This window comes from Pelmatolapia mariae, linkage group LG12, assembly GCF_036321145.2.
Source record: "Pelmatolapia mariae isolate MD_Pm_ZW linkage group LG12, Pm_UMD_F_2, whole genome shotgun sequence".
In the NCBI taxonomy this organism is placed as follows: Eukaryota; Metazoa; Chordata; class Actinopteri; order Cichliformes; family Cichlidae; genus Pelmatolapia; species Pelmatolapia mariae.
This window is the reverse complement of record NC_086237.1, coordinates 8,278,731-8,302,739: the sequence shown is the minus strand read 5'-3', so window position 1 is coordinate 8,302,739 and position 24,009 is coordinate 8,278,731. Positions and strand designations below refer to the sequence as shown.

The window sequence follows — 24,009 nt, the reverse complement described above, 5'->3', positions numbered from 1 at the left end:
AGCGATAGAAGAAAACTGAAAAATCAGTGCAAGAGCTGATCATATTCTCTCCCTCAGTGATTAACTGTACTTTACAGAACATTTGTTGCTAATTAAATAGAAAAATAAATCTTCTTGATTGATTAAATACTGAAAAAAGACAAAAATCCAATATGTTCTTCTGGGCAAAACAAAACAAAGTTATATCCTGATTCTAATAATTTAACATTCACAACACTTCATACAAAAATCAAACTTTTAAGAAATTAAATAGGAATAACAAGAAACTGAGAGTTTTGAAAAATGTTTTATGACATCAAGCTCAATTTATAAATTCTTTAAATCCCAAAGTAAAATGAATTTTAACAAAGTTCTTAAATCAAACTTCACAAAAATGAAATCAGATTATTTTGGTTGCCTGTTCTGCTCATGCTTGGCTTTGTGTTTTTATTCTGGGTTTCCACTACAAGATCATCTTTTTTTGTTTCATCTTATTTAAGTTCTTCCTTCTCAAAAAGACTGAGCCTCCCTGTTTGACCAGCTTCTGGAGGCCTCCTGAAGAGCAGCGCCTGTGCTGATGATCTGTACTGTCTGTAGTTTGTAGGCATTCTGTACCTGCTGCAGGTGACTATATAAATAAATTTGTGACAAGCTGACATCAGTTTGTGATGGAAGTCAAAAAAAGAAAAAGAAAAAAGGAAGCTGAAAACAGATTCCAGAACTTTGGCTCGCAGGCATTACTTCTACACATCACTGTCATTATTTGAAACTTTTAGCATGTTCATAATAAAAACAAGCCACACTGTAAATTACTTATAGACAGAAGTAAAGAAGAAAAATCAGATCATGTACACTGCAACAAAAGTCATCAATAAAAAATATGGGTTATTAGGGTGTTTGAATGCCGTGGAAAGTGAAATTCAGACAAGAAAAAAGAAAAATAAACATTGTTAATAAATAATAACTATCTATTTAATTTACCTTGAGTACCTAATTATTCAAAGCTAATTGTAATTTTTAATTAAGAATTTTTAAAAGTCATTAGTAAAGTTTTAATTGGTTTTATAATGTCAATAATTTGTGTTTAAAATAATGGTAATGATATCAATTATAATTTTATAGCATTTATGTTGCATTATGTATTCAATCATAGCAGATAAGACACGCTAACTGCATTCTGCAGCCATAATGATTTTGGTGTCCAGCAACATTCATCAAAATAGTAAAGTGAGACCAGTTTCAATTTCAAATCATTATATTTTAAACCAGGATCTCTCCCTAAAGCTGGTGAAAGAAACAAGAACAAAAACAGCAGCCTTCAGGTTCACAGCCGCTGATGTCAAGCCTACTTATACAAAGTAAATATTGTATACTAAACATCGCTTCATTATTTATAATAACAATCCAATTAATATGTAGCAAAGTCTAAATGAAGTATCAGAGTCTGGAATCGGAGATTTTCTCCAGCTTCCAGGTAACACTTTTTGTATTGAACAAAACAAATCATTTCGACAAACACTGCAAGTTTCCTGATTTCAGAGCATGAAATGTTAAAGTGAAAAAATTAACTTCTAGGTGAAAAAAAAAGCCAACTTCAGATTCAACTGGAAACTGAAAGCTGTCAATTTTTAAAAATCTGAGCAGATTTGGATCCACTGTTTGGTCATGGTCTGGTCTTTCTGTGCTTTTCCTGAGTTGAAATCTTATTTAACAGGCGGAGAGTTCTTTTTGTCTTTGGGATCGTATCTCAGAGAGCAATGGCATGTAAACATGAATATTTAGCTTTCGTGCTTTAACTTGGAAAGATTATTTAAAATCGCTAAAAACCATATGATGTACAACTGTACATCTCTGCATCACCCCAACATAGGGGGCGACTTCTCTGGTTGCAAAAAGACTTCCAGTTGTGTAAAAATCAATAAGAAAATCACAAGTTGTCAGCCAATGAGCACGTGGCATTTGTTTTTGTGTTTTTTTTCATCAAAATGCTCAGTTGAAGGCTTCACCAACCTAGACGTGATGTCCCGTTGGCTGCATCCATCTTCTACATCAGGTGAAAGCACCTTCTGTTTTGATACGCCTTAACTGTGGAATATCCCACCTCGTTATATCAGAATTATGAGCTCTGTCAGTGATTTTAAAGGAAAACTTCCCGCGTTTAATGTGAAATATTAATACATATATTATAGTTATAAGGGGAATCCAGAAAAGTGTCTAGAAGTGACATGACCACCAGGGATAATAGAAAGTCAATGGAATTCAGTTACGTCAAGATGAAATAACCTTTGGCGATGCGCAGTGGGCGGGTCTGAGTTAAACTTTTCTCAACTTCAAGCTGAGCGTTTTAAATGACTACCGGTGAATCCAAAGATGCTGCTAATTCACAAATGAAAGGGTGGTAAATACCTCAGTGACGTACCTAAGCAGCTTGAAGCTGGTACGTCTACTCGTGACCAACCGTCTGCTACAAAATTTCTACAAACTGCTTCCTCTGTCAACTTCCCTTAGGGCCAGATTTTCTAACGGTCTGCAGCAAAACCCTCATCAGGTTCATCAGTTCGGCTCCTTTTGACTCACTAGGTTGTGCTGCTCTTGGTTCATTTCTCATTACTGAAATAAACTGGCTGGATCTAGTTTTTAAATGAGCGATTTTAACAAGTGAGATGCAGAATTTCCTCTCCCATCTCTGCACTTTTGCAAATGCAGCATCACACAATCTTGCATCCTTCAGTAAATCTGGCCTTCAGTTTTTAGGTTGACAGTTGTAATGTATTGTTGCTATTAAGTTTACATTTTTTTTCTTTAAGTCCTATTAGAAATTCTTGTATTAAACATAAACAGCTATATGTTGTCTTCATTTGTCTGAAGTAAAACTTTATTGCTGCTTCTTAGAGTTGCAGGTTGGTAAAAATATGCCATGCATTTAACGTTAAATACATTCATGGCGTCACATCAGTCAGAGTCGGTGATGTCGCTGCTGTCGTCGAGGTTACAGGCTACGTAATCTGTACTGTTGAGCTTTGACCTGAGGGCTCGCTTCCTGTTGGAAATAAGAACACAGTCATACTCACACTGTATGCATGTACAGATGTATAGAAATAAAGTTTTAAAAAGCCAGTACTAACCTGCGGTAAACAAAGTTTGAACGACCTCTAAAACAGACTTCTGCTTGCTCCTCCTCCTGTAGATGAACAGACAGGCTTTGAAGTCTCTTCCAAACACCATGAGTTAAATTAGCAGTGTGAATAAGGCACGTAGAAATTACCCATGACACAGTATTACTGGATTTGAAGCCAGACTCGACGATTTCTCCTGAAGAGTCATTCTGCTGCCGCTGAGCCTCGTCGTTCTCCCCCGACGTCCCGCTGCGAACCTCCTCACTGCTGCCTGTTCACACAAAACCACTGCACGTGACATCACCTCACATTACCCCATGTCATCTCATCACATGACATGACTCTGACCTTTAGCAGTGCTCTTTGCACGCTCCTCATCTTCCTCGCTGCTCACACTCCTTTCACACTGAGGACAGAAGCCGTTGTTATTACCTCATCAATACTTCACCTTCATAAAATCCCTCCTCCTCCAGCTCCTCCAGCTGCTCCTCACCTGATGAGAGTTGGAAGTGATTCTGCGGAGGCGTGTCCTCAGCTGTAGCTCCTCCCCCTGTGACCTCAGCAGCAGAAGCTCCAGCCTGTCCATTTGCTCAGTCAGCTTTCTGACCTGCTCCCTGTACTGGTCTTTCTCCTGCAGGAGTACCCGTGCCTCCTCATGCTTCTCTGACTGCGATGACAGCGCCTGAAGAACCAACCAGAGTTAACACCCACCAACATTCTGCCCCACCTCCCGTTCTTATCCCTTCTCCTTCTCAGGCTCCTCACCTTGTCTCTCTCCCTGATCACCTCTTCCAGCTGTCTCAGGGTTTGCTTGTTTTGTTGACGGTATATCTTGGCATCTCCTTTCAGCTGAGCACAGCGCAGTTCCAGTTCCTCTTTCTCCTCCAAATTCTGAAAACAAACACATTCAGGCTTGCAAAACCAAGAATGAGATTCATACACACACATGCAGCCTCCAGCAGCTACACTTGATAGCTGACACATGACACACTCGAGGGATTCACATCAAATAGAACCATGCATGTGGATTTCCTGCTATTCTTTGCTCCAATAAAACATCCTTTTACTGTGGCATGAGCAATGCTGCTGCTCAGAAACACCATGGTGCACATTCACTACTAACTAAACTCAACCTAAAACCACATATCGCTGAAAGTATGACAAAAGTAATGATTCATCACAAGGAACATCTCAGAGATTACACTTATCTTGACACGTTTAAAAGCCACTGAAGTTGTTTAAATATAACATCAGGATCATTTGAAGACCATAAAAGTCCCTGAAAGTACTAAATGTGAAAGTACCCAAAATAACATGTACCGCTGAATATGTCGCATGTCACACAAACATGCGGAAGTGCCAAAAACTGTAGATCCTCTAGTGACCACTTAAGGCTGGCAGCAAAAATGAGCCCATCCCTACAGACTTTTACTGTAACATGTCCAACAATAAACATGTCTGGAACCTCTATGAAGACTCTTTTTTTTAAAAAATATTTGGACATTGTTTAAGAAATTGATTGTTTTGATTAATTGGTGTCGAAACACATCCAGCTGTAACTGATCAGTGTTTGCTAGACTTCACTTCCATTAATCTGAGTCCCTGAATTAAATGTCAGGAATGTGTTTGTGCCTATAAAAGCATTTTTAATTGAGTTATGTAAAACATGATATTATATAATATATTAATCTGCTGTGTAGAACATCACACCCGAAAAGTTTGTGATTTGGTTTTGGTGAGTGAAATACTTTGTGCTCAGCAGACGTCTAAATATGCACAAGCTGTACAATTTATTGATGCAGGAACTTCACACTCCATCCATCCATCCATCCATTTTCTTCCGCTTATCCGGGGCCGGGTCGCGGGGGCAGCAGCCCAAGCAGAGAAGCTCAGACCTCCCTCTCCCCAGCCACCTCCTCCAGTTTATCTGGGGGAATACCAAGGCATTCCCAGGCCAGCCGAGAGATAAAATCTCTCCATCGTGTCCTGGGTCTGCCCTGGGGCCTCCTCCCAGTGGGACATGCCCGGAAAACCTCGCACAGGAGGCGCCCAGGGGGCATCCTTGTCAGATGCCCGAACCACCTCAACTGGCTCATTTTGATGTGGAGGAGCAGCGGCTCTACTCTGAGCCCCTCCCGAATGGCCGAACTTCTCATCCTCTCTAAGGGAGAGGCCAGCCACCCTTCGGAGGAAGCCCATTTCCGCCGCTTGTATTCGCGATCTCGTTCTTTCGGTCACTACCCAAAGCTCATGACCACACTCCACCCTCTAATCCAAATATGGTCACTTAAGGGTCCCAAAAAACTAAATGGAATCAGCCAAAATGCTAATATTACATGTGATACATTCTACAATTTAAATTTCCCTGAATGCACCATATTTATTTGCTTAAAGGGAGCTGCTTTGCATTCTGTTAGCCATGTGCTATAGTCTTGTTTGAAACTACCGGTGCTCCTCACCCTGGCTCTCTGCTCCTCTGTTTTGTGGAGTTCTCTCCTCAGTCTGAACACCGTGGAGAGGAGGTTCATCATAGGAGCTTTGCTCTCCTGCTGCTGCTGCTGCTGCTGCTGCTGCTGCTGCTGCTGCTTTGGTGCCTCCTCCTTTTTCTCCTGCTTTTTCTCCTCCTGTTTCTCCTCTTTCAGCTCCTCCAGTTTATCCGGGTGGAAAAAGGTCTCAGTGGGCAAAGCCAGACTCTTGCTCTGAAATACACAAGTTAACACATTAATCTAAGTGGTGTTTTTTAACCTTTAAACAGTTTTTAAGCTCTGTAAAAAGAACTGAAGTGTAGTCTGGGATAAGACGTGTGTGAAATACTTTTCACTACTAATCAGTTCATGTGGGATAACATATGAAAGGTGTTTGAATTGTTTGTTAAAGTGTAGCTGTGAAAATTGCCTTTAAAACCAAGTCCAGTGCAACAAAATTGTAGTGAAAAGCAGATTCTAGGCAAAGCAGCAGAAACAGCCATGTGAAAGTTTTGGTCTTCACCAAACATTGCTCAGTGTGCTACGGCCGAACATCTCCACTTTGGTTGTTTCTATCCACAGGATGTGGTTGTGGTTTCTTCACGTGCAACCTTGGAAACCTAAGCTGTGCTGCCATGCTTTCTCCTGGCAACCCTTCCAAACAAGCATTCATATTCAGTCTTTTTTTCTCATTGTATGGTCATGAATTTTAATATTTTCTTAGCTTTTCACAGGACTGCAAAGCCATGTGAAATCTTCCTCTTTCATGTGGCTGTAGTTATGTAATGTAACCTGCAGGCATGAGCTCAAACTAAAAACACTCAACAGTCGAAGCTGAATAATTCATACATAGCTGTAGTGAGGGTCAGTTAAAAGGTAAAAGGGTGCTGGTGTGTGTTAGATATCCAGTACCTCCTGGAGTGGTCTCAGTGTTCGTCGCCTCAGCAGTCGAGTCTGGTTTTCTGCTCGCATCACTGTGTGTTTCAGGCGCTCTACCTACACACATAGAGGTCAGAGGTCAGGCTCTATCTCTGTACGGATCAGCAGCATGTCAGATGGACACAGGTTAGCTGACCTCTATCTGCAGATCTCTGTTGGCCAGCAGGGCGTTGCTCTTCTCCTGGTTCAGACTGTTGATGTCAGCCATCAGACTGTAGTTGTGATCTCTGAGCTGCTTGACCTCCTCACTCAGCCGCTCCCGTTCATCTCGCACCTTCTGCACGCGCTCAGTCAGCTTCTTCAGCTCACGGTCTTTCAGCTGCTGCTGGCGAGACCACACCTCCTGAAGACAAGCGCAAGAGAGAACACAGCGATTGAACATTACGTTTTTTGTGTAATTTCCATCTTGCTCTGTTCCTCAGTAACCATGTGGCTGAACCAACCTGATCCTTGGCAGCAGAGCAGGCCTGCTGGCGGCGCCTCCGCTCATCCTGCAGTGCCCTCTGCAGGCGGCTGAGCTCCGACATCAAGAACTGAGTGAGACCCGATTCTCCTGCAGTGTCTGAACACGCAACACACAGCTGATCAGAATCCATTTATAATCAGTACATGAAAATATCCGAACAGGCAAACATTCAGGAAGACAGACCAATCAGGATGCTGAAGGTCTTGTTGGGTTCCTTCCCAGTGATCCGGCTATACAGTTGAGGATAATCCAGTTCCAGACTCTCCAGGAAAGCTGTGTAACCTTTGACTCCCGTTCGCTGCAAAATGTCCAGGAGGGCTCCTACAGATTAAAGGTTACAACAAAGGTCAGCGGATGCAAGACTCATTACGCTGATATATAATGGTGCTATTTATATAGGGACACCAAGGGTCAGCGAGTCACTGCGACCGTTTTGGCCACGTTGCCATGTATAAGAACAACAATGGCAACCAAACACTTCTTTAAACATGAACGGGGCATAATCTAAGTGAGTATGGTCTGACCTCTGTGACTCAGATGTCACCATGAATATCTATATTTGGTGAGGTTATGCGCACTCTATTGTTTTCTTTTTGGTTGTTTTTTTAATTTATTTTTGTTCACGATGACCTAACCGATTAAGTAAATGCTTACAGTTTCTTTTAACAGAAAAACTCTGGAAGTGGGTTTGCCGACTAACGTCAACAACACCCTGCCAAGGTGTAGAGGAACCACACTGTTACAACTTCCTAGTATTTTAGACCATTCTGACCACACGCAGCAGGCTCTGAATGAGAACTCTCTTTGTCTTGTTTCTAAGACATTTCTGATCTTGTCTCATACAGCTTTACTGATAGAAGTAAGCTAGGCTGATGGGAAGTCACTGAATTAGACCTCTCCGCCAGGAGACTTTTGTAATTTATGAATGTGTTTTGCTGACTCATCTTACTTATAGACAGTATAAAGGATGGACAGTGAAGATGTGTGCTTTCAGCTAAATTTTTCAAGTATTTACTTCTCCCCAGCAGTTACATGAACCCACATTTCAGATGAATTAATTAAACATTGCTGTGTTTTTTTTTTTTTTCCTTGTGGATCAGGAGGTTCACGTGGAGGCCTTTCTGGACTAACTGAAAGGTTTGTACTGGCTTCAATCTGGTATGTTTAAAAAAAAAAAAAAACGTACCAACTTTACGCCTCCTGATGACAAGCGCCGGGTCATTGAAAAGCTGCTCTTCATCCTCAGCACTGATCACCTGATAAGGTAGACCACACATGAACCAATCACCACCTGAAAGGAAGGAGGAGGAGGAGGAGCAGCAACCACAGGAGCAGAGAGGAGAGTAGCAAGAAGCAGCAAGAAGAAGAGGCAGGAGCAAGAGCATACCTGACACTGGCGGAGGTAGGGGGTGATTCTTGAAGGATCAATAGTTTTGATGAGCAGCATCCTGAAGTCATCCAGCTGGAGCCAGCAGAGGTCATCCTCACTCACTCCATCCATCGTGCCGTTACACACTACACAACACACCACTGTGCACACTGAGGACTACACTGAGTACACTGGTTACACTGGTCCCACACACCCACCTCTCTCTATCTGCCTCTGATTTTCTGAACACGTCGTTGAGGTCACTTCTTGTTTTACTGTCAGTCTCCGCCTCATTTAACTGACTCTGGGCTGACTGATTCCAGCTCATCTGAATCCACCAATCAGGTCACAGCTGTTTAGCACTGAGCTTTCTGATCAAGCTGACTGTCCACATTCTGCTTGGGTAATACTTTATAACATCAGTAATGTTCACAATGCTTTCCAACCTGCGTGTACAGAGCCACTTTAACATCAGAAAGTGCCTTTAACATCATCTCATGGTCATAATTTAAGACACTTTTTATTATATTATTCTATTTAAGTTTATAAAACCATTTCATTAGATTAAAAAAACAATACTTTTACTTAGTAAGCTCCTTTAATTTTACTTTTTTTTTTTAAAAAAAAAACTGAGCTCTTTTCTTTTGAGTGACTTTTCTCTTATTGAGTTACACTCTATCAACCTTTTAAAATTTATTGACTTACTTTACCTGTCATGAGTGGTTAAAGTAGGATTTGGCTGATAAGGTTACCACAAGAGTGGATGTGTAAGTGCAATGTGGAGAAGTAAAGTAAAGCTTCGCAACTTCCTGCATGCGTGCAAATGACCTGTTTTGCCTCACTTTGACATGAATGGATTTGATTAGACAATTACTCAGCACTTTACCACTGTTTGACTAAATGGATCCAAATTCTTGTAATGTGGGAGGAAGCTGAGAGAGAAAGCAATGTGCACGCAGGTACGCGGAGAAAGGGCCAAGATCTTCAGAGCTTCTTGTTGTGAAGTGACAGTGCACGCTATCTAACCACCATGCAAGATAATGAGCATTGATCTTTTTTAATTAATCCCAAATTTCCCAACTTTTTAGATATAGTAATGTATCTTATCAAAATATCTTAATTGCTATTTGTTTAAAAAATAAAATAAAAAATGCTGTTTAAAATCATTAGTTTTGTTATATACACACCACCGGTCAAAAGTTTTAGAAAACCCCAATTATTCCAGTTTTTTATTAAAAATTATGCTGTTTAATGTCTCATTGCACTCTGAAATGAAAGCATAATACAAATATGCAATTAGAGTGAAAAAAGAAATCATGGAATTAATTTATAGGCCAGAATGTATTCTAAACTTTTGACTCAAAGTAGCTACCTGTGGCACACACTTTCTTTGCAAGTTCTCTGTAGGACAGACCTACATTTTTAAACGTGTTATGATGGTCTGTCTCTGTCTCTCTTCCATTGTTAATTCTTAAATGTACATTTTTCAATTTTGGGTAACCTTACTTTTTTTTAACCTCTGGCAGTTCACCTCTTACATTTGTACAATTTCAAGGGATTCATTGGACTTGAACAACTTTAGCGGACTTGTTTCTGCACTCTTTTAAACAAATAGTCTATAAGTAGGTTAGCAGTTCATTTTCTGGCAGCTCCAATCTGTATGCCAAAGTATCCTTGGGCTGAACCCCGAGTTACCCCTGATGTGTTGATCAGAGTTAGATAGGAACAAGTGCTTTTTTCAATAAAGTCAGTGAACATTAATAATCATTTTTTAATTTGCCTTTTTTCCCCCTCCTTGTAATAATTTCATTTTCTGTTGTGAAAACCTGAGTCTTGACATCTACCAACCACCCAAACATTGCTGCAGACCAATCACTATTCTCTATGATAATGTGGCCCCCCAACATCTGCGGTCTCCCAAAGCAGTATGCAGCGTCCCCCCCCCACCCCACTGAGCCCTTCCATGGGCATGGGTCAAAGCTCTTTTGGAGACATGAGGGGGGACCTATTTAAATGGGTGGTTTTAATGTTAGCTTACGAGTGTGCATATAAAATTGGGTGTCCAAATCCTAAACCACATGACAAAAAAAGATTACAGATGGACAGAAGCTTGAGTTTTCTATAGTGTTAAATATGCAAAAGAGGAAGAAGTGAAGGATTAGAGAAGTCTGAAGGGGAATCACTCCCAGCCAACAGGAAGCATCATCTGACTGAAACAGGAAGTTGTGCCACAGCAGAATTCTCAGTCTTGAAATTTTACCAACACAAGGACATGTAAAAGAAGTAATGAAAGTCTAAGAGTCACAGTAGATTTCACAAACAGGAGGCAACAAGACATGTCCTCACTGTCTCCAATAACAGGCACGCACACACACAGATGCTTTTTCATTCCAAACAAACCTTTTTATTCGAAAATAAAACAACATTTGTGTACAGAAGCTGAAAAATTTCAGCAGCAGCAGCAAAAAAACAAAACCAAAACAAACATTTTTTAGTGCAATTTAGTGAGTTTTGAACTCATTCTTAAGTTGCTACACATATTCAACACTAACACTCAGTTCCTTTTACTCCCTGCCGACCACAGTCATCCTTTATAAAGACATCAGTCTCACTTCAGTCTGTAAGAACTAAGCTTCCCATTCTTAGAAAACCAACTCCTCCAAACATCATCACTGCACTCAAAAGTCGCATTTTGAGGGTCCCTGAATGCACCTAATAAAACAGAACATTGTATCTGTTTGTGAAGTCGCCCAGGAAAGTGTTTTCATTGATATAAAAACAGATGTATAAATGATTACATACTAAAGTCATTTTCACCTGAGGAACTGAACATGTGACCTGAATGTATAGATGAACACATTTTCCCCAGAAAGTGCCTTTTCGGTTTTCTTTAGTTTCTGCTCGTCTGGTCAGGTCTGGTCCGACGTGGGTCTGGTGACATCTGTGATCCCTGAAAAGTGACTGGCTGAAGCTCCAGAGCTGTCACACAGCAGTTGCAGTGATTTCTGTGGACAAAAACAAAAACTTCTCAGTGTGTTTGTGTCTCTGTTCTGATTACTGAACCACAGGATTTTGATGTGATCAGACTTCACGACTGTGCGAGTCACTGCAGGGTTACCCACGCTGAATTATTTTTGCTCAGCTGTTGTATTTTCAATGTTTTCTACAGAGATCCAGAGTTAATGAACAGCAGAATTACAACTATGTGACACCTAAAATAACCATTAGTGCTATTAATTACATTCTTTGGTTCATTTTGTTAGTATTATATAGTCACAAATTTGATTTTATCATGGTCCTATTTTAAATACACTTGAGCTATCGCAGCTTGGATTACGTGGCCAGCATGACATTCACTTTCTTATTTCACCTCTCTGTCTCAGACACGCAAGGAAAAATATACTCAAATGTGAGTCACACTAACTTCCCTCTATTCTGTGAGGCACAGAGGGCACTTTCTCACTCAGTGATCATTTTACATGCAAATACAGCAAAGTGGGCTGTATATGGCCCACTATGTAAAATTAGTTTGAAATCCCCGCTTTAGATTTAGACAGATTTCTACATAAAGAAACTGGTTATTGCTGCTATAATGTGATAAAAGTATAGAAACCTTATGGAGAAGAACTTGAATTTGTGGCATTTGGGGCTAACAATTTCTTTGAATGCTGCCAGAGTCAGTGTTACTGTGATATAACCAGAAGTTGAAACTACCTGAATAACCTACGCAACTCACCTCAGCTCTCCTCAGTTTTGCCATTTCTTTGAGTTTCCTTAGCTCCACTTCTTCTTCTCCTTCCTCCTCCACCTCCTCTTCCTGCTCCTCTTCCTGATTGGTCTGGCAGGTTTCAACCTTTGGGACTGGTGGCATGGTAGCCAGGAGTGCGGGGAGAGTAAAACAAGACAGAAAGCGTGCCTTCAGCAACTGGTAGGCAGGATTATTTGAGAAACGCTCAGCTACCAGGTGACGCACTGCTGCCACCAGCTCCTCCTCCTCTTCCTCCTCATTCTTCTCCTGCTGCTCCAGGTGGTCAGAGCTGACAGGGGTGGCTGCGGGGGAAGCTGCAGGGAGACACAAACAAACAGAACAACCTGAAGTCCCTGGAGGAAACTGCCAATTATTAAACATTCAGCACTTAATATTTTATCAACAGAGAATTTAGAGCGTAGGAGACACCACCTGCTGTCGGGTCATATGGTGTGTTACCTGGTTGTTTCTCGGCGGGTGTGATGTCTGAGGTGGAGTCCGGCAGGTCTGGTGGAGGTTGAGGCGGAGGGTCATTGGAGCCGTTCTTTGTGCTGCTGTCAGGCTTGGAATTGGTCTGGGGCCATCTGGATTTGTTGCCCTCACGCACCAGCTGCAGGGACGACCTGGTTAGGGACTTCTTGGCACGAAGCAGTCCACTGAACATGCTCAGATTGCTGACAAAGGGTGGAAGGTAGGGCAGGGACAAGCTCAATCCTGGTACTACCACCCCTCCTGACCCACTTAGCCAGTCATTTATGGCTGCTGGGGATTCCACGAACATAAGAGAGGGGTCGATCTCCAGCACCTCCTTCCTCAGTGGCCTGGACTGTGGGGCATCCACTCTGACTGTGCCCCGCGGTGAGAAGTTAGTGGAAGACAGCGGGGAACAAAAAGGGAGGGAGTAGCGACCATGGTCTAGGTCAGATGGCTGCACTGAGGGTGGGGCGAGAGGCCTTGGGTTACAAACGGGTGGCTCAGGAAGTGGGTGAGGCTGATTTGGAAGGGTTATCGGTACAGGCCCAGAGGACAGTTTAGGTGCAATTGGTCGCAGGCCTCTGGTGGCGAGCTGGACAGGTGATGTGGCTGTGTGTTGGTTTAAACTACTCCCTGGGGAAGGAGGGACAGTGTTTATTACCGCCATCTCCAGGCCCTGGGACGGGGCTTGTGAAAGCTGGACCAGGCCTGTAGGAGTCATGACCCACATCGACTGACCCGGACATAAATGCAACCTGGGCACCGGAGCAGCAACTGGAGTCTGTGTGCTCGCTTTCTCTTTAGAGTATGCACCGCGAGAACGCTTCTGCCGAGGAGATGAGGTGGAAGATTTTTTCTTCTTGGCTTCAGCCTGCAAACACAGACCACAGAGGAGACAGTCTGAAGAGGTGACAGATACCAGCTAATAAAAACTACCAGCTAATGACCTACAGCATCGGTCTCCTGCTTTCCTCAACTTCAAATCTTTTGCAGCTGTTTGGATGGCAGCTGTTTGGTATTTTGATTTTTAAAGAGACCTAAGAAACTCTCGTTTAAAGTCAACTAGGTGATTACACTACCTGTACATGCTTTGCTATTGTTGTTGTAATTATGTGACTAAATGAGGAATGAAGAACAGAATCTAGTAATCTTACCTTGGCCTGAGCATCTTCCTGCAGAGCTTTGGCTTTATGAGTCGGCTTTCGAATTCGCTTTCCGTCCACACCTGTACTTGTCCTGCCCACACACTGGTCATCCTCGTTTCTCATCACTTCCTGCTTTTCTGCTGCTTGCCTCGGTCTTTTCTTTCCTCTGGCCTGGCCATCTGGAACATTGCTGTCTGGCTGCTTTGGGACAGGACAAGGCTGACTCAAGTCAGACCCATGCTCAGTGGGGCTAGGTGTTAAAAATGTGTAGTTGTGGTCGCTGGAGTTTGGGCATGAAGTGGAGGAAACAGCATGTTGGCTGGTCACACTGGAGGAGAGTGGGACTAAACTAAAGTTTAGAGTTGAAGACATGGCTCCGTCAGAGTGGGAAGGCGTGGCAGACTGGCGTGATGGGAAGGACAGGTTAGAAGAAGTTGAAGAGTCATTCGGCGTGAGACGAAGAGATGTGACTAATGAAGAAGGGATAACATCAACTGGATGAGCTGTAGGAGGTGTGGTTTGGGAGGAGTGAACAGTCTGAGGTAGCAGCTCGATGGGAGGACTGGCCATCTTTAATGGAGCAGACTTTGCCGTCTTTTTTACTTTAGCCTAAACAAAACAAAACAAAGACAGAGATGAGCCAGCAAGATCTATATGGCATTCTGATGAGAATGGAAATCGTGAGACCATGACGTGTCCAGAGTGGGTGTGCTGTGTGCTAAACTTCTGGCAACAAAGAAGAAAATGGTGAAGAATTTCAGCAGAAACTCAAGAATTATGCCAGGGGAAAATAAGCTGTATGTAGAACTTGCTGAAGAGCTGACTTGAATTGGGTTTGCTACAATGTCCTCCACCAGTACCACAGTACTCTGCCAAACCGATATAGGGCTGGATCAGGTGACCCTGAACACTCTTAGTTATGCTGCAATAGGTTGGTCTGCTGGGGTGCTGCCCTTCTCCGAGCCTGCTTCTGCAGGAGGTTTCTTCCCACTGTCCCACATTTCTTTCTAACACTGGAGAATCTTTCCTTAAAGGCAATGCTATACATTGCATTTCGTTGCCTTGTACCTGTGACATGTGCAATGACAATAAAGTTGAATTCTATTCTATACAAATAACATTGAACTGAACGAGTCGTTTCATATTTTGAAAACATATGCATGACAATGTCTGAAATTATATTAAACGATATTTTCTAGGTAATTCTGGGATTTTTTCAGAATACTGAAAAGTTAAAACAATAGCAGGCGGTGGTATACTTAAGTGTGGGAAAGTTTGCATGGTTATGGTGGACTCGTAAAGGCTAGCTGATTAGATTACATAAGTTTATTGAGCTCAGTGGATTTTTTTTAAAGGCAAGTACCTTTTTCCCCCCTGCAGCACACTTTTCTCGCTCGATAATGGTTTCTAAGTCTCTTTGCAAGTAGAACAAATCGACCATGAGTGAAAGCAGCATTTTAATTGTTATACTCCCAGTCTAAAAGATAAATAATACAATATTTTTTGTAATAAAAGCAACTAGAAAACAAGCAAAAATAGTGACTTCTGTATAATCATTGATTGTGAGAAATCTGAAAATGTTACCTTTGCTTTAGTGACTTGGCGTGGAGCTCTGGCCTTCTGACTGAGATTCGGAGTCTTCTTTCTGTCCTTGCTCATACTAACTTCTCCCTCCTCACCTGCATGTACAGCCCCATTCTGACTCTCGTGATTCTCTGTTTGCTTTTTTCTGGGTAGATTTAGGGTGGAGGGGGAAAGGCAAAGTTGGCGGGGACAGGCAGGAGGGGAGAGGACAGCAGTTTGTGAGGGGCTAATAGGCTGATTAAGGAATGGGAGCAATGAGGCTGTGAGGCTTTGGGTCAAAGGTACAGCCTGTTGGTTACAGGTAGAGGAGACATTCTGGAGCGTTGAGACCACAAAAACTGGAGTGGTAGTCTGCCTCTGACAAGCAGCAGGAAGAGCAAATGGAGAAATAGTGACCCCTGCATGCCGAGATGTGTGTTGAGCTGGAGAGAAAGCAGCATTCATCTGTGAGTCAGAATGAGGAATTGAGGGAGGCTGAGGAAATGACAAAGGAGCAACTTGAGTCCGCATGTTAGGAGGCACCTCAGTAACAATTGATGGGTGGAGCTGAGGAGGAGGAGTTTGTCTGCACCACCTGTCTGCCTGAGATGGCTCCTGCATGCCCAAATGCATTCGCTGAAGTATTCCTGCCACAGTATTTGGATTCTTAAATTTGCCAGGAGGAGGATTGGAAGGTGGAGTCATTAACGTCACCCCGCTTTGCCTCCGCTCTATCATCTCCTTACAACCCATGACATCCACATTCATGACTTTGAGGAACAGCGTGAAGACAGATGTTGAAGAAAGCTCTTTCTTCTCTGCTCGCTCCCTCAGGACATCTGCTGCCATTCTTTTGGTGCTGGCTGGGATCAGCAGGTTGCCAATCCATGGTGTCACTGCAGCCTGAAGCATGAGGTCTATCCCCTGGCCAGTCATTCCTTTCATAAAGAGTGGCCTGCTGGTTTGGGAAGTCTTTGTCTTACATTTAGACCTACTGTAAAACCTCCGTGCTTGATTGTGCAAGTGGGCTTGGAGCTGGTCAGGTGACACCATCATCATGGCGCCGCTGTCGTGGCGTTCTTCCCATCGCAGCTCCCTGGGAGGTGGGCCGATGATTACAGAGCGTCCAGACTTCCCCAAAATGGTTGACCGCACTAACTTGTCATTGTTAGACTCGTTGGAGGAAGCCAACACCACTGGACGAAAGTTCAAGAAAGTAAATGGTTGGGCTCTTTCAACTGGAATCCATTCCTGCATGGGTGGGAACGTATATTCTTCCTCCAATTCCTCCTCCTTCTGCTCCTCTTCCACTTCCACTAGTTTCTCCACTTCTGGTACCTCTGTCTTTTTCGTCTTCTTTTTCTTCTCATCATCACTGTCCATGTATTCTATCGCCATCTCTTCCTCCTCCTCCTCACTAATCACTTCTTCTTTTATTGCCTTGAGGCGTCTCCTGATGTTGTTGTTGGTTTTAGCAGCCTTCTTCTTCTTCTCATCTCCTCCACGTTTCCTCTGTGGTTTTCTAGCACACCCTAATTTCTGTTTTCAGAGAGTTAAAAAGAGTCATTGTTTCAGTTTCCATGGTTCCTAAGTAGTTAAGCAGTTGTCACATTTTTTGTGAATATTGCTCATTTATGTAGCTGATATTCTAATTCTATCTTCTGCCAGTGGTTAAGCTGGCATTAAATAAAGTAAATGAATAAATGAACATTAGTTAGTGAGTGTAATGAAAGTACCATTTGGTATGTTTCCTAACATTATAACTATTCTTTGATTATTTTGGTTTCATCTCGTTTACAGACCAGATCCCAGAAGTCAGAATTTTTCCGAACCACCAGCTGAATTACAGACACAGGTAATCAGGTAATGCTATGTTAATCCTCTCACAACACCAACATTTCCCTCCCTCCAAGACAACAGGTCATGTACCTCATCTGCAGCTTTGGTCATTTGCCTCCATGTCCTCATACACTGAGCATCGATACGGTTGGGAATCTCAGCTGCGATCTTTGCCCAGTGACCTGAAAGAAAAACACACGTGTGTGTGCGTGCACACACACACACACACACACACACACTAAAATGAGTTCAAACACACAAACACTTGACAGCAGAGTGTGTCACTGCAGCTGCTTACATGTTTAGTGCAGAGTTTTATTTTTCATTGGATATTAATCAAAAAAATGGCTGTGCAGATGAAGATTTAGCTAAAGATTCATGGTATCAGATCACACTAAAGTATGTTAAATGTGGAGCTGCCAGGCAGGAGGAAAAGAGAAAGACCACAAAACATCCATGGATGTAGTGAAGAAGGATACGGAGTGGGTTGTTGTGACGGAGGAGGCTGCTGTATGCTGCAGCTAAAGAAAGAAGAACGCTGCTATGAAAGGGCCGTTCTTAAATAAGGGAAATGGGGAGAAAAGGCTGAGGTATGCCAAATTACACAAGAAGGGCACTGAAGACAAAAAAGAAAAAAACAAAACAAAAACAAAGAGTGGAAACGTATTGATTTATCACTGTGTGGAAGGTCAAGTGAGCGGTACAACAGTGAGTGTTTACAGTCATCTATAAACCACACTGGAGACTCCACCATGGTATTTCAGTCAGTGGTGTGGAACAAGGGCAGTCATGGATTGGCCTCCCTAGATTAACATTATTGAAGCAGTGTGGGATCATCTTCACAGAGAACCAAGCAAAGGGTAGAAATATAGAACAGCTCTGGATGTTCTTCAAAGAGCCTGGAGAACTACAGCTGAAGAACACTGAAAAAAGACAAAAAAAAAAAAAGCCTAAGAGACTTTAGGCTGTGTTGAAGAATAAAGATTGTCAAAGGCCAATTACAAAGTGTACAAACTCTGTTTTGGCCTTGTATACTATATTTCCATTTATTGCTGTACTGACTTTCCATTTTCCTATTAAAATATAAGGGGTGACTCAAGACTTTTGCACAGTACTGTATAAGTTTATAGGGTGAGGAGTTCAGCCACCCAGGATGGGCTCAGAGTACAGCTGCTGCTCCTCCACATCAAAAGGAGCCAGTTGAGGTGGTTCGGGCATCTGATAAGGATGCCTCCTGGGTGAGGTGTTCCACGCATGTCCCATTGAGGAGGCCCTGGGGCAGAACCAGGGCATGCTGGAAAGGTTATATCTCTCGGCTGGCCTTGGAACGCCTTGATGTTCCCCCAGACAAGCTGGAGGAGATGGCCGGGGAGAGGGAGGCCTGGCCTTCTCTGCTTAGGCTGCTGCCGTGACCCGGCCCCGGATAAGCGGAAGAAGACGGACGGATGGATGGATGTATACGTTTATAAAATCTTTATAAAAATCTACTGTCAGTAATGTTTATGAATGTTTATATTCTGATGAAAATGATTTATGTTCTCATTCTGTTGTCAAAACTGTTCCTTGGTTAATAAGTCAGAACAGAAAAGATGCTGCAGGAAAGATTTTGGGCTTGTGATTTCAGATTTTTTGTGTTTGTAAAAGCTGCTGCAGCAACATGCTTTTAATATGCTGCTCTGTGGCATGTTTGTGACCCACCGACTCCATGTTTCTCCACCAGCTCCATTAGCAGCTCTCTCTCCTTCCTGTCGAATGGGCCTCTTTTTGTCCCCGCCTTCAGACAGTCATAATACCTGCAAGCAACCCCACACACATCTTAACTAGGACCCAGATTATCACACAAACTCAGTTCTGTTCTTCCAGTCAAGTATTACCTGTCTCTGCAGCCTCCATCAGTGCGTCCGGGAACCTCCAATCTGATCTTCCACCAGTTCTTCTCTCCGTGACGAGCCACAGCTTGTAGCAGAAGCTGACAGACAAAGACCGGTCAGTAACTAGATGCTATCATATGTATCAAATATATATATATAAAATATAACAAACACTCATAGTAGGTTCCAAACTGGGACCTTATGCAGCAGAATCTCATCACAGGAACACAAACAAGTACTTCCTCTCTGAACTATTTACACTACTGATTGTACACTGATGTGGCTCTGCTATGGTGTATCCACTTAGTCCTCTGTGTACCTTATCCTCCTGCTTGGTCCATGGCCCTCTCTTCAGGCTCGGGTCTAAAACTTGGTTCCACCTGTAGATCAACTGTGCAGGGTCACGACCCTCCATGAAGTAACTCACTGGGAACAGAAGAGGTTTCAGAGTGTTGGCATGTAAAACAAACACATGCAACTCATTAATGACAGAGAGACAGGCGGACTGATGTAACAGTGTGATGCGATTACTCTGTGTGTATGGGATGAAGTTCCCGATCCTCATCTTGTCCACCAGCTCTCTCAGCAGATCATCTTCAGCCGGAGTCCAGCTGCCACGCTTTAATGATCCCGAGACAAAACGCTGGAACATCTGAAGACACATGAAAGCCGTTCTTCCAGTCTGACAGGGAGAGAGAGGGAGAGAGAGAGAGAGAGAGAGAGAGGTCAAAAATAGCCACACATTTCAGACAGATAGACGGTGCTCCCTCCTGCTCACCCCCAGCTCTTGAGCGATGATCTCCCAGTGTCTCTCTTCGTGTTTCCTGCTGATCTCCTTTAGCTGCTGCACCTCCTCCTGGCTCCACCGAGTCTTATTAATGGACGGGTGGAGGAAGTTCTGCCAGAAACAGCGGATGTCCCCTGCATCCCTCGTCTCTTCAAACTGGGGACGATGGTAAAAGAAGTGATCACCTCAACACTCCGTCACTTTTGCATTCGTCATTGGATTCACTAATTACTTTTCAAAACTTACATCAATGTTGGATATTTTCTGCCAGTCATATTCTTCAAATCGATCACCAATCAGCTCCTCTTCCTTCTTCTGTCTGACCATTTAGAACAGAGAATGAGATACACGTTACATTTTAAACTGCTGAACATACTAGACTGTTACAATAAAAAGCTATTGATGGCAATATTTGTAGCAGTGGCTAATAGAAAGGTTAACTGCCTAGCATTATTCTAAATACTTGTTTCTTACTATACTAAACTAAACCTGAACCAAGCTAAAACATTCTGGTAAATCACTGGCTTCAGCTCAGAACTGAAGAAGCTTCTCAGATGATCTTTAAGTTAAGGGTATTTGTCAGCTGTGCCAACACAGACCGTAAACTGTTTGTTGGACTTCTACAGCTCTTCGATGTTACCTGATAATGTGACAATTCCCATTTCTCGTATAAATATGGACACATCTGGCCCTGCAAGAACACTGAAGTCCAAAATTGATATCCAGCTAACCTGAGCAAGTTGATTTCTCTCTCCAAACTGTCTATCTGCTCTCTGATTAGCTGCCTGTCTGCCTCCTCTACGGAGAGCAACTTCTGACTCAGGTAGTCCACCCTGAAAGAGAAACACACAAACACAGACACAAAAACAAGGCAGACAAAATGTAATGTTAAAAAAAATAATCATATCAATAATAATTAAAAACAAAGATGAGAGCACGTGATATTACTTGGAGAGTTTGGGCTGGATGAGTCTCCTCAGACTCTCTCTAGACACTGCATGGATCAAGAGAGTCTTCTGCCAGCTCTCCCCTAAGACACACAGATATCGGAGATGTTGAAGGGACAAACACCACTTGGTGATAAAATGGTAAATGGTCTGAACTTATACAGGACCTATTATGCTCATATCCCCTCAATGTTGTTTTTGGGCTCTAATTTGCTTGACTGACAGTTGAAAATAATCCATATTTATTTATTTATTTATTTATTTATTATCAGTGTAGCAACTTCAGTGGGACTTCACTTCAGTTCATTAGAATAAAACAAGCAGTTCTAACTCCAGTCCCTTTAAGATACCTTTCTTTTGACTGCCTCTAGGATAGAAAAGTTTCTATGTTCACAGGTTACAGCTCTCACTTTAAAAAAAAAAGCTACCCTGAAGTGGAGCAGTCTGCCTGCGATTTCTGGCTCATAAGGATTACAGACCTTGTTGAAACTTTGGCCATGTTTAATATGAGTATCCACTACTGTAACCACCAATTTTAACAAAACAAATAGTCCAAAAAACAGCATATTAACGAAGCATATTACATTTGCATGCCCATGTCCCGACTTTTAATAATTTGTTTAAAATGTTTTTGCGTGTTTGAGCACTTGAGATGCTCTTTGTATTCTTTTCAAATTTAATGTATGGTTTAAATCACTCGCAAATCGTTATGGATTCTGTTTAATTTATATTTGTGCTGCAAAAACATCACTGAAATCAGGTTGATTACATAAATTATGCACCTGCTAAACATCAGCATGTTAGTCTTACTTACATGAGCATGAGTGGATGCTAGTGCTAGTATTTAGGCCTAAACAGCCTCACAATGCACCTAACATGTTCATTTATTTATATACATTTATTTGGTTTGTTTCACTTAGGATAAAAAAAATTTAAAAAAGGGGGGGGGGGATGTTTGTACTGTCTTACATCGTTTTATTTTCAGCTTCTTGTCGTCGAGATATCCTGCAATCCTGCTCGCCTTTTCCTTCGCCTCCTGATTGGCTGGAGGACCCTGAAGACATACAGACAAACACAGCCCCTAATTGGTCAGCTGCAGTAACAGTAACCCTGTGTCAGTTGTTGGGTATGTTTGTCTTACCAGTCCCGTCAGTTTATCCTTGAAGTATGGTTTTAGGAAGCGACCTAGATACATCTTCATTGGCTGCTGGTAGGAGGAGTTGGTGGGCTGCTGTTTGGAAGGCTCTTTGATCGGTCCAGACAGCTGAGTTTCCAGCTCCTTCTGCATTAGAAAAACAACAAGCAAACAAACAAACAAAAACATTTAATACGAGCACTGGCCTACTGTCTGTAGTCATGTGTTAGTACTGACATGCTGTCTGAGATTGTCTGTTAACACTCCTAATGTCTCCGGTTGTGTGTTAATACTCTTCTAATGTCTGTGTTTTGACCTGTTGTATGCATTAATACTGACTGAGTATTTGTGTGTGTGTTAGTAGCGACCTGCTCCTTCTGGTTTTGTGTTAGCAGTTTCTCCAGCTGGTCCAGAGTCTCTTGGACCACCTGCTGGTACACGAGGTTCATCTGAAGACATGAGTCCACTGACGGTGACAGGCCAAGGTCACTCTGTAATCAGTGTAATTATACAAAGTTATTTCACAGTTACTGACAGAGGTACTGACAGCGTAAGGACATGGACGCTTACCTCCTCACTGGTGCTGCAATCATCATCTGCCAGACAGAAAGCAGGAGACATTTAGTTGCCTTTTTAAATTCTCTAACAAGTACCAGAGTTCCCAGTGTGGTTCCTTTAAGGTTCCTTCCTCATTTTTGATGTAAATTATATTTTAGCAGATAAAATGCACGGTGACTTTTTCATTAGTTTCTGATTATGTGAAAATAAATAAATAAATAAATTCAGGCTCCACAGACATGCTGCAGGACAGCCAGAGAGAGGTACCTGAAACAATGATGGGACTGTGTGGTCCCAGCACTTCCTCCAGGTTCTGGATCTCTTTCTGGATTTTCTCTCTCTCAGCCAACAGACCTGCTGCAGACTGAATGCACACACACACACACACACACACACACACACACACACGGTTTGTGTCTTTGTCAGAACTCTCATTCAATTCATGCACCAAGTTTTACTGTGAGATCTACCTGTCCCGCTGGGGTATCCACATCCTCACGATCAGAGTCATCATCTAGTCAGAGATATAGCAGGTTATTTAGAGACAAGCAAACAGAGAGCGCGATAAAGACATACAGAGAGAGAAGATGGGTACCTGTCCCGCTGCTTAGGAGCTCCAGTTCAGCATTGGTTACAGACAGACTCCGTTCCAGTTCCTCCACCTCTCTCTGGATCTTGTCCCTCTTTGCTGCCAGAGAGGCGGACATGTCTGTGGACAGACACAGAGAAGGCTGCATTATTCTGTCACGACAAACATCATGATGAGCCTTTAACCTGGTGATTTGGTTCAAACCGAAATATTTATTGATTAATAAGCGTCTTTCTTTTGACTGACTTGTGGTCAGGGCTACCACTTCGATAGAAAACAACACGCACGCGCGCACACACACACAAACAAATATGAATATTTTAATTAACTTCCTGGTTGGGAACATTTATAAATTATATGTATTAAAGACAAAACAATGTAAACGAGTCTTGTTCATTTTCTTTGTATAAAGCTTAAACTGAGTTTAACCTGAAGCAAACAGTTTCAGATTCAGCAGTAGTAGCACTACTTGTAACAGCACTACAGTACACACCGAGTAGTATTACTAACACACTGCACGAGCGTCTAAGACCTCAGCATCTCGTGCAACATCGTTTACCTATGTGTCTTTACCGAGTCTTATTATGTTTCTACTTTTTACCTCCACACGCGGGGACCTCCAATCAACGCGTTTCCGACGTTAACATATTACCCAGCAGGCTGTGCGGCGGGGAAAATTGTGCTTCGACGTTCCGTTGTTCACACTTAAGTTCCGGTTCAGAAAGTCCACAAAAAACATGCATGGCAATTTATTCTTCCGTTTGTCACTGCGATGCTTCAAGCTACACGTAAGAAAGGACACAAAACAAAAACAAAAAACCCGCAGCCCAAAACCTGCAATGCCGCCGATCCGTTGTTTGGTTCCTTCCCCCGATGTCACTTCCGGTTGTTGCGTATTTTCATTCAGCATAGAAGTCTGTTTTCTTCAGATATTTTTGTTTTTAGGCCAAATGCCCACAGCCCCATGATGACCCCTAAAAAAAATATTTACGTAACATTTTTATTTTTTTTCATTTAAA

General features: G+C 42.5%; 2 protein-coding genes across 3 annotated transcripts; both read right to left on the bottom strand.

Moving 5' to 3' along the window:
* Positions 1-637: 637 nt before the first annotated feature.
* On the bottom strand, positions 638-8,561 carry card9 (caspase recruitment domain family, member 9). Its single transcript, XM_063489188.1, has 13 exons — positions 8,353-8,561; positions 8,152-8,221; positions 7,149-7,286; positions 6,943-7,061; positions 6,636-6,842; positions 6,473-6,556; positions 5,555-5,794; positions 3,861-3,986; positions 3,589-3,777; positions 3,444-3,501; positions 3,245-3,366; positions 3,105-3,160; positions 638-3,019 (listed from the first exon to the last, which is right to left on the bottom strand). The coding sequence occupies exons 1-13, from the start codon at positions 8,464-8,466 to the stop codon at positions 2,932-2,934; spliced, it is 1,611 nt and encodes a 536-aa protein (XP_063345258.1). The 5' UTR covers positions 8,467-8,561; the 3' UTR covers positions 638-2,931.
* A 2,180-nt stretch (positions 8,562-10,741) lies between these two features.
* Positions 10,742-23,858, bottom strand: snapc4 (small nuclear RNA activating complex, polypeptide 4). 2 transcript variants are annotated; one of them, XM_063489186.1, is made up of 22 exons: positions 23,592-23,858; positions 22,997-23,110; positions 22,872-22,915; positions 22,669-22,765; positions 22,414-22,439; positions 22,212-22,334; positions 21,850-21,990; positions 21,678-21,762; positions 20,710-20,791; positions 20,493-20,594; positions 20,008-20,080; positions 19,753-19,917; positions 19,506-19,656; positions 19,294-19,400; positions 18,978-19,072; positions 18,802-18,896; positions 17,194-17,285; positions 15,286-16,803; positions 13,711-14,310; positions 12,542-13,427; positions 12,071-12,396; positions 10,742-11,339 (listed from the first exon to the last, which is right to left on the bottom strand). In XM_063489186.1, exons 2-22 carry the CDS (start codon positions 23,106-23,108, stop codon positions 11,244-11,246), a joined length of 5,016 nt encoding a protein of 1,671 aa, XP_063345256.1. In that variant the 5' UTR covers positions 23,109-23,110; positions 23,592-23,858; the 3' UTR covers positions 10,742-11,243. The 2 variants fall into 2 exon arrangements, with proteins under 2 accessions (XP_063345256.1, XP_063345257.1); XM_063489187.1 differs by lacking the exon at positions 23,592-23,858 and adding an exon at positions 23,550-23,574.
* Positions 23,859-24,009: the final 151 nt, after the last annotated feature.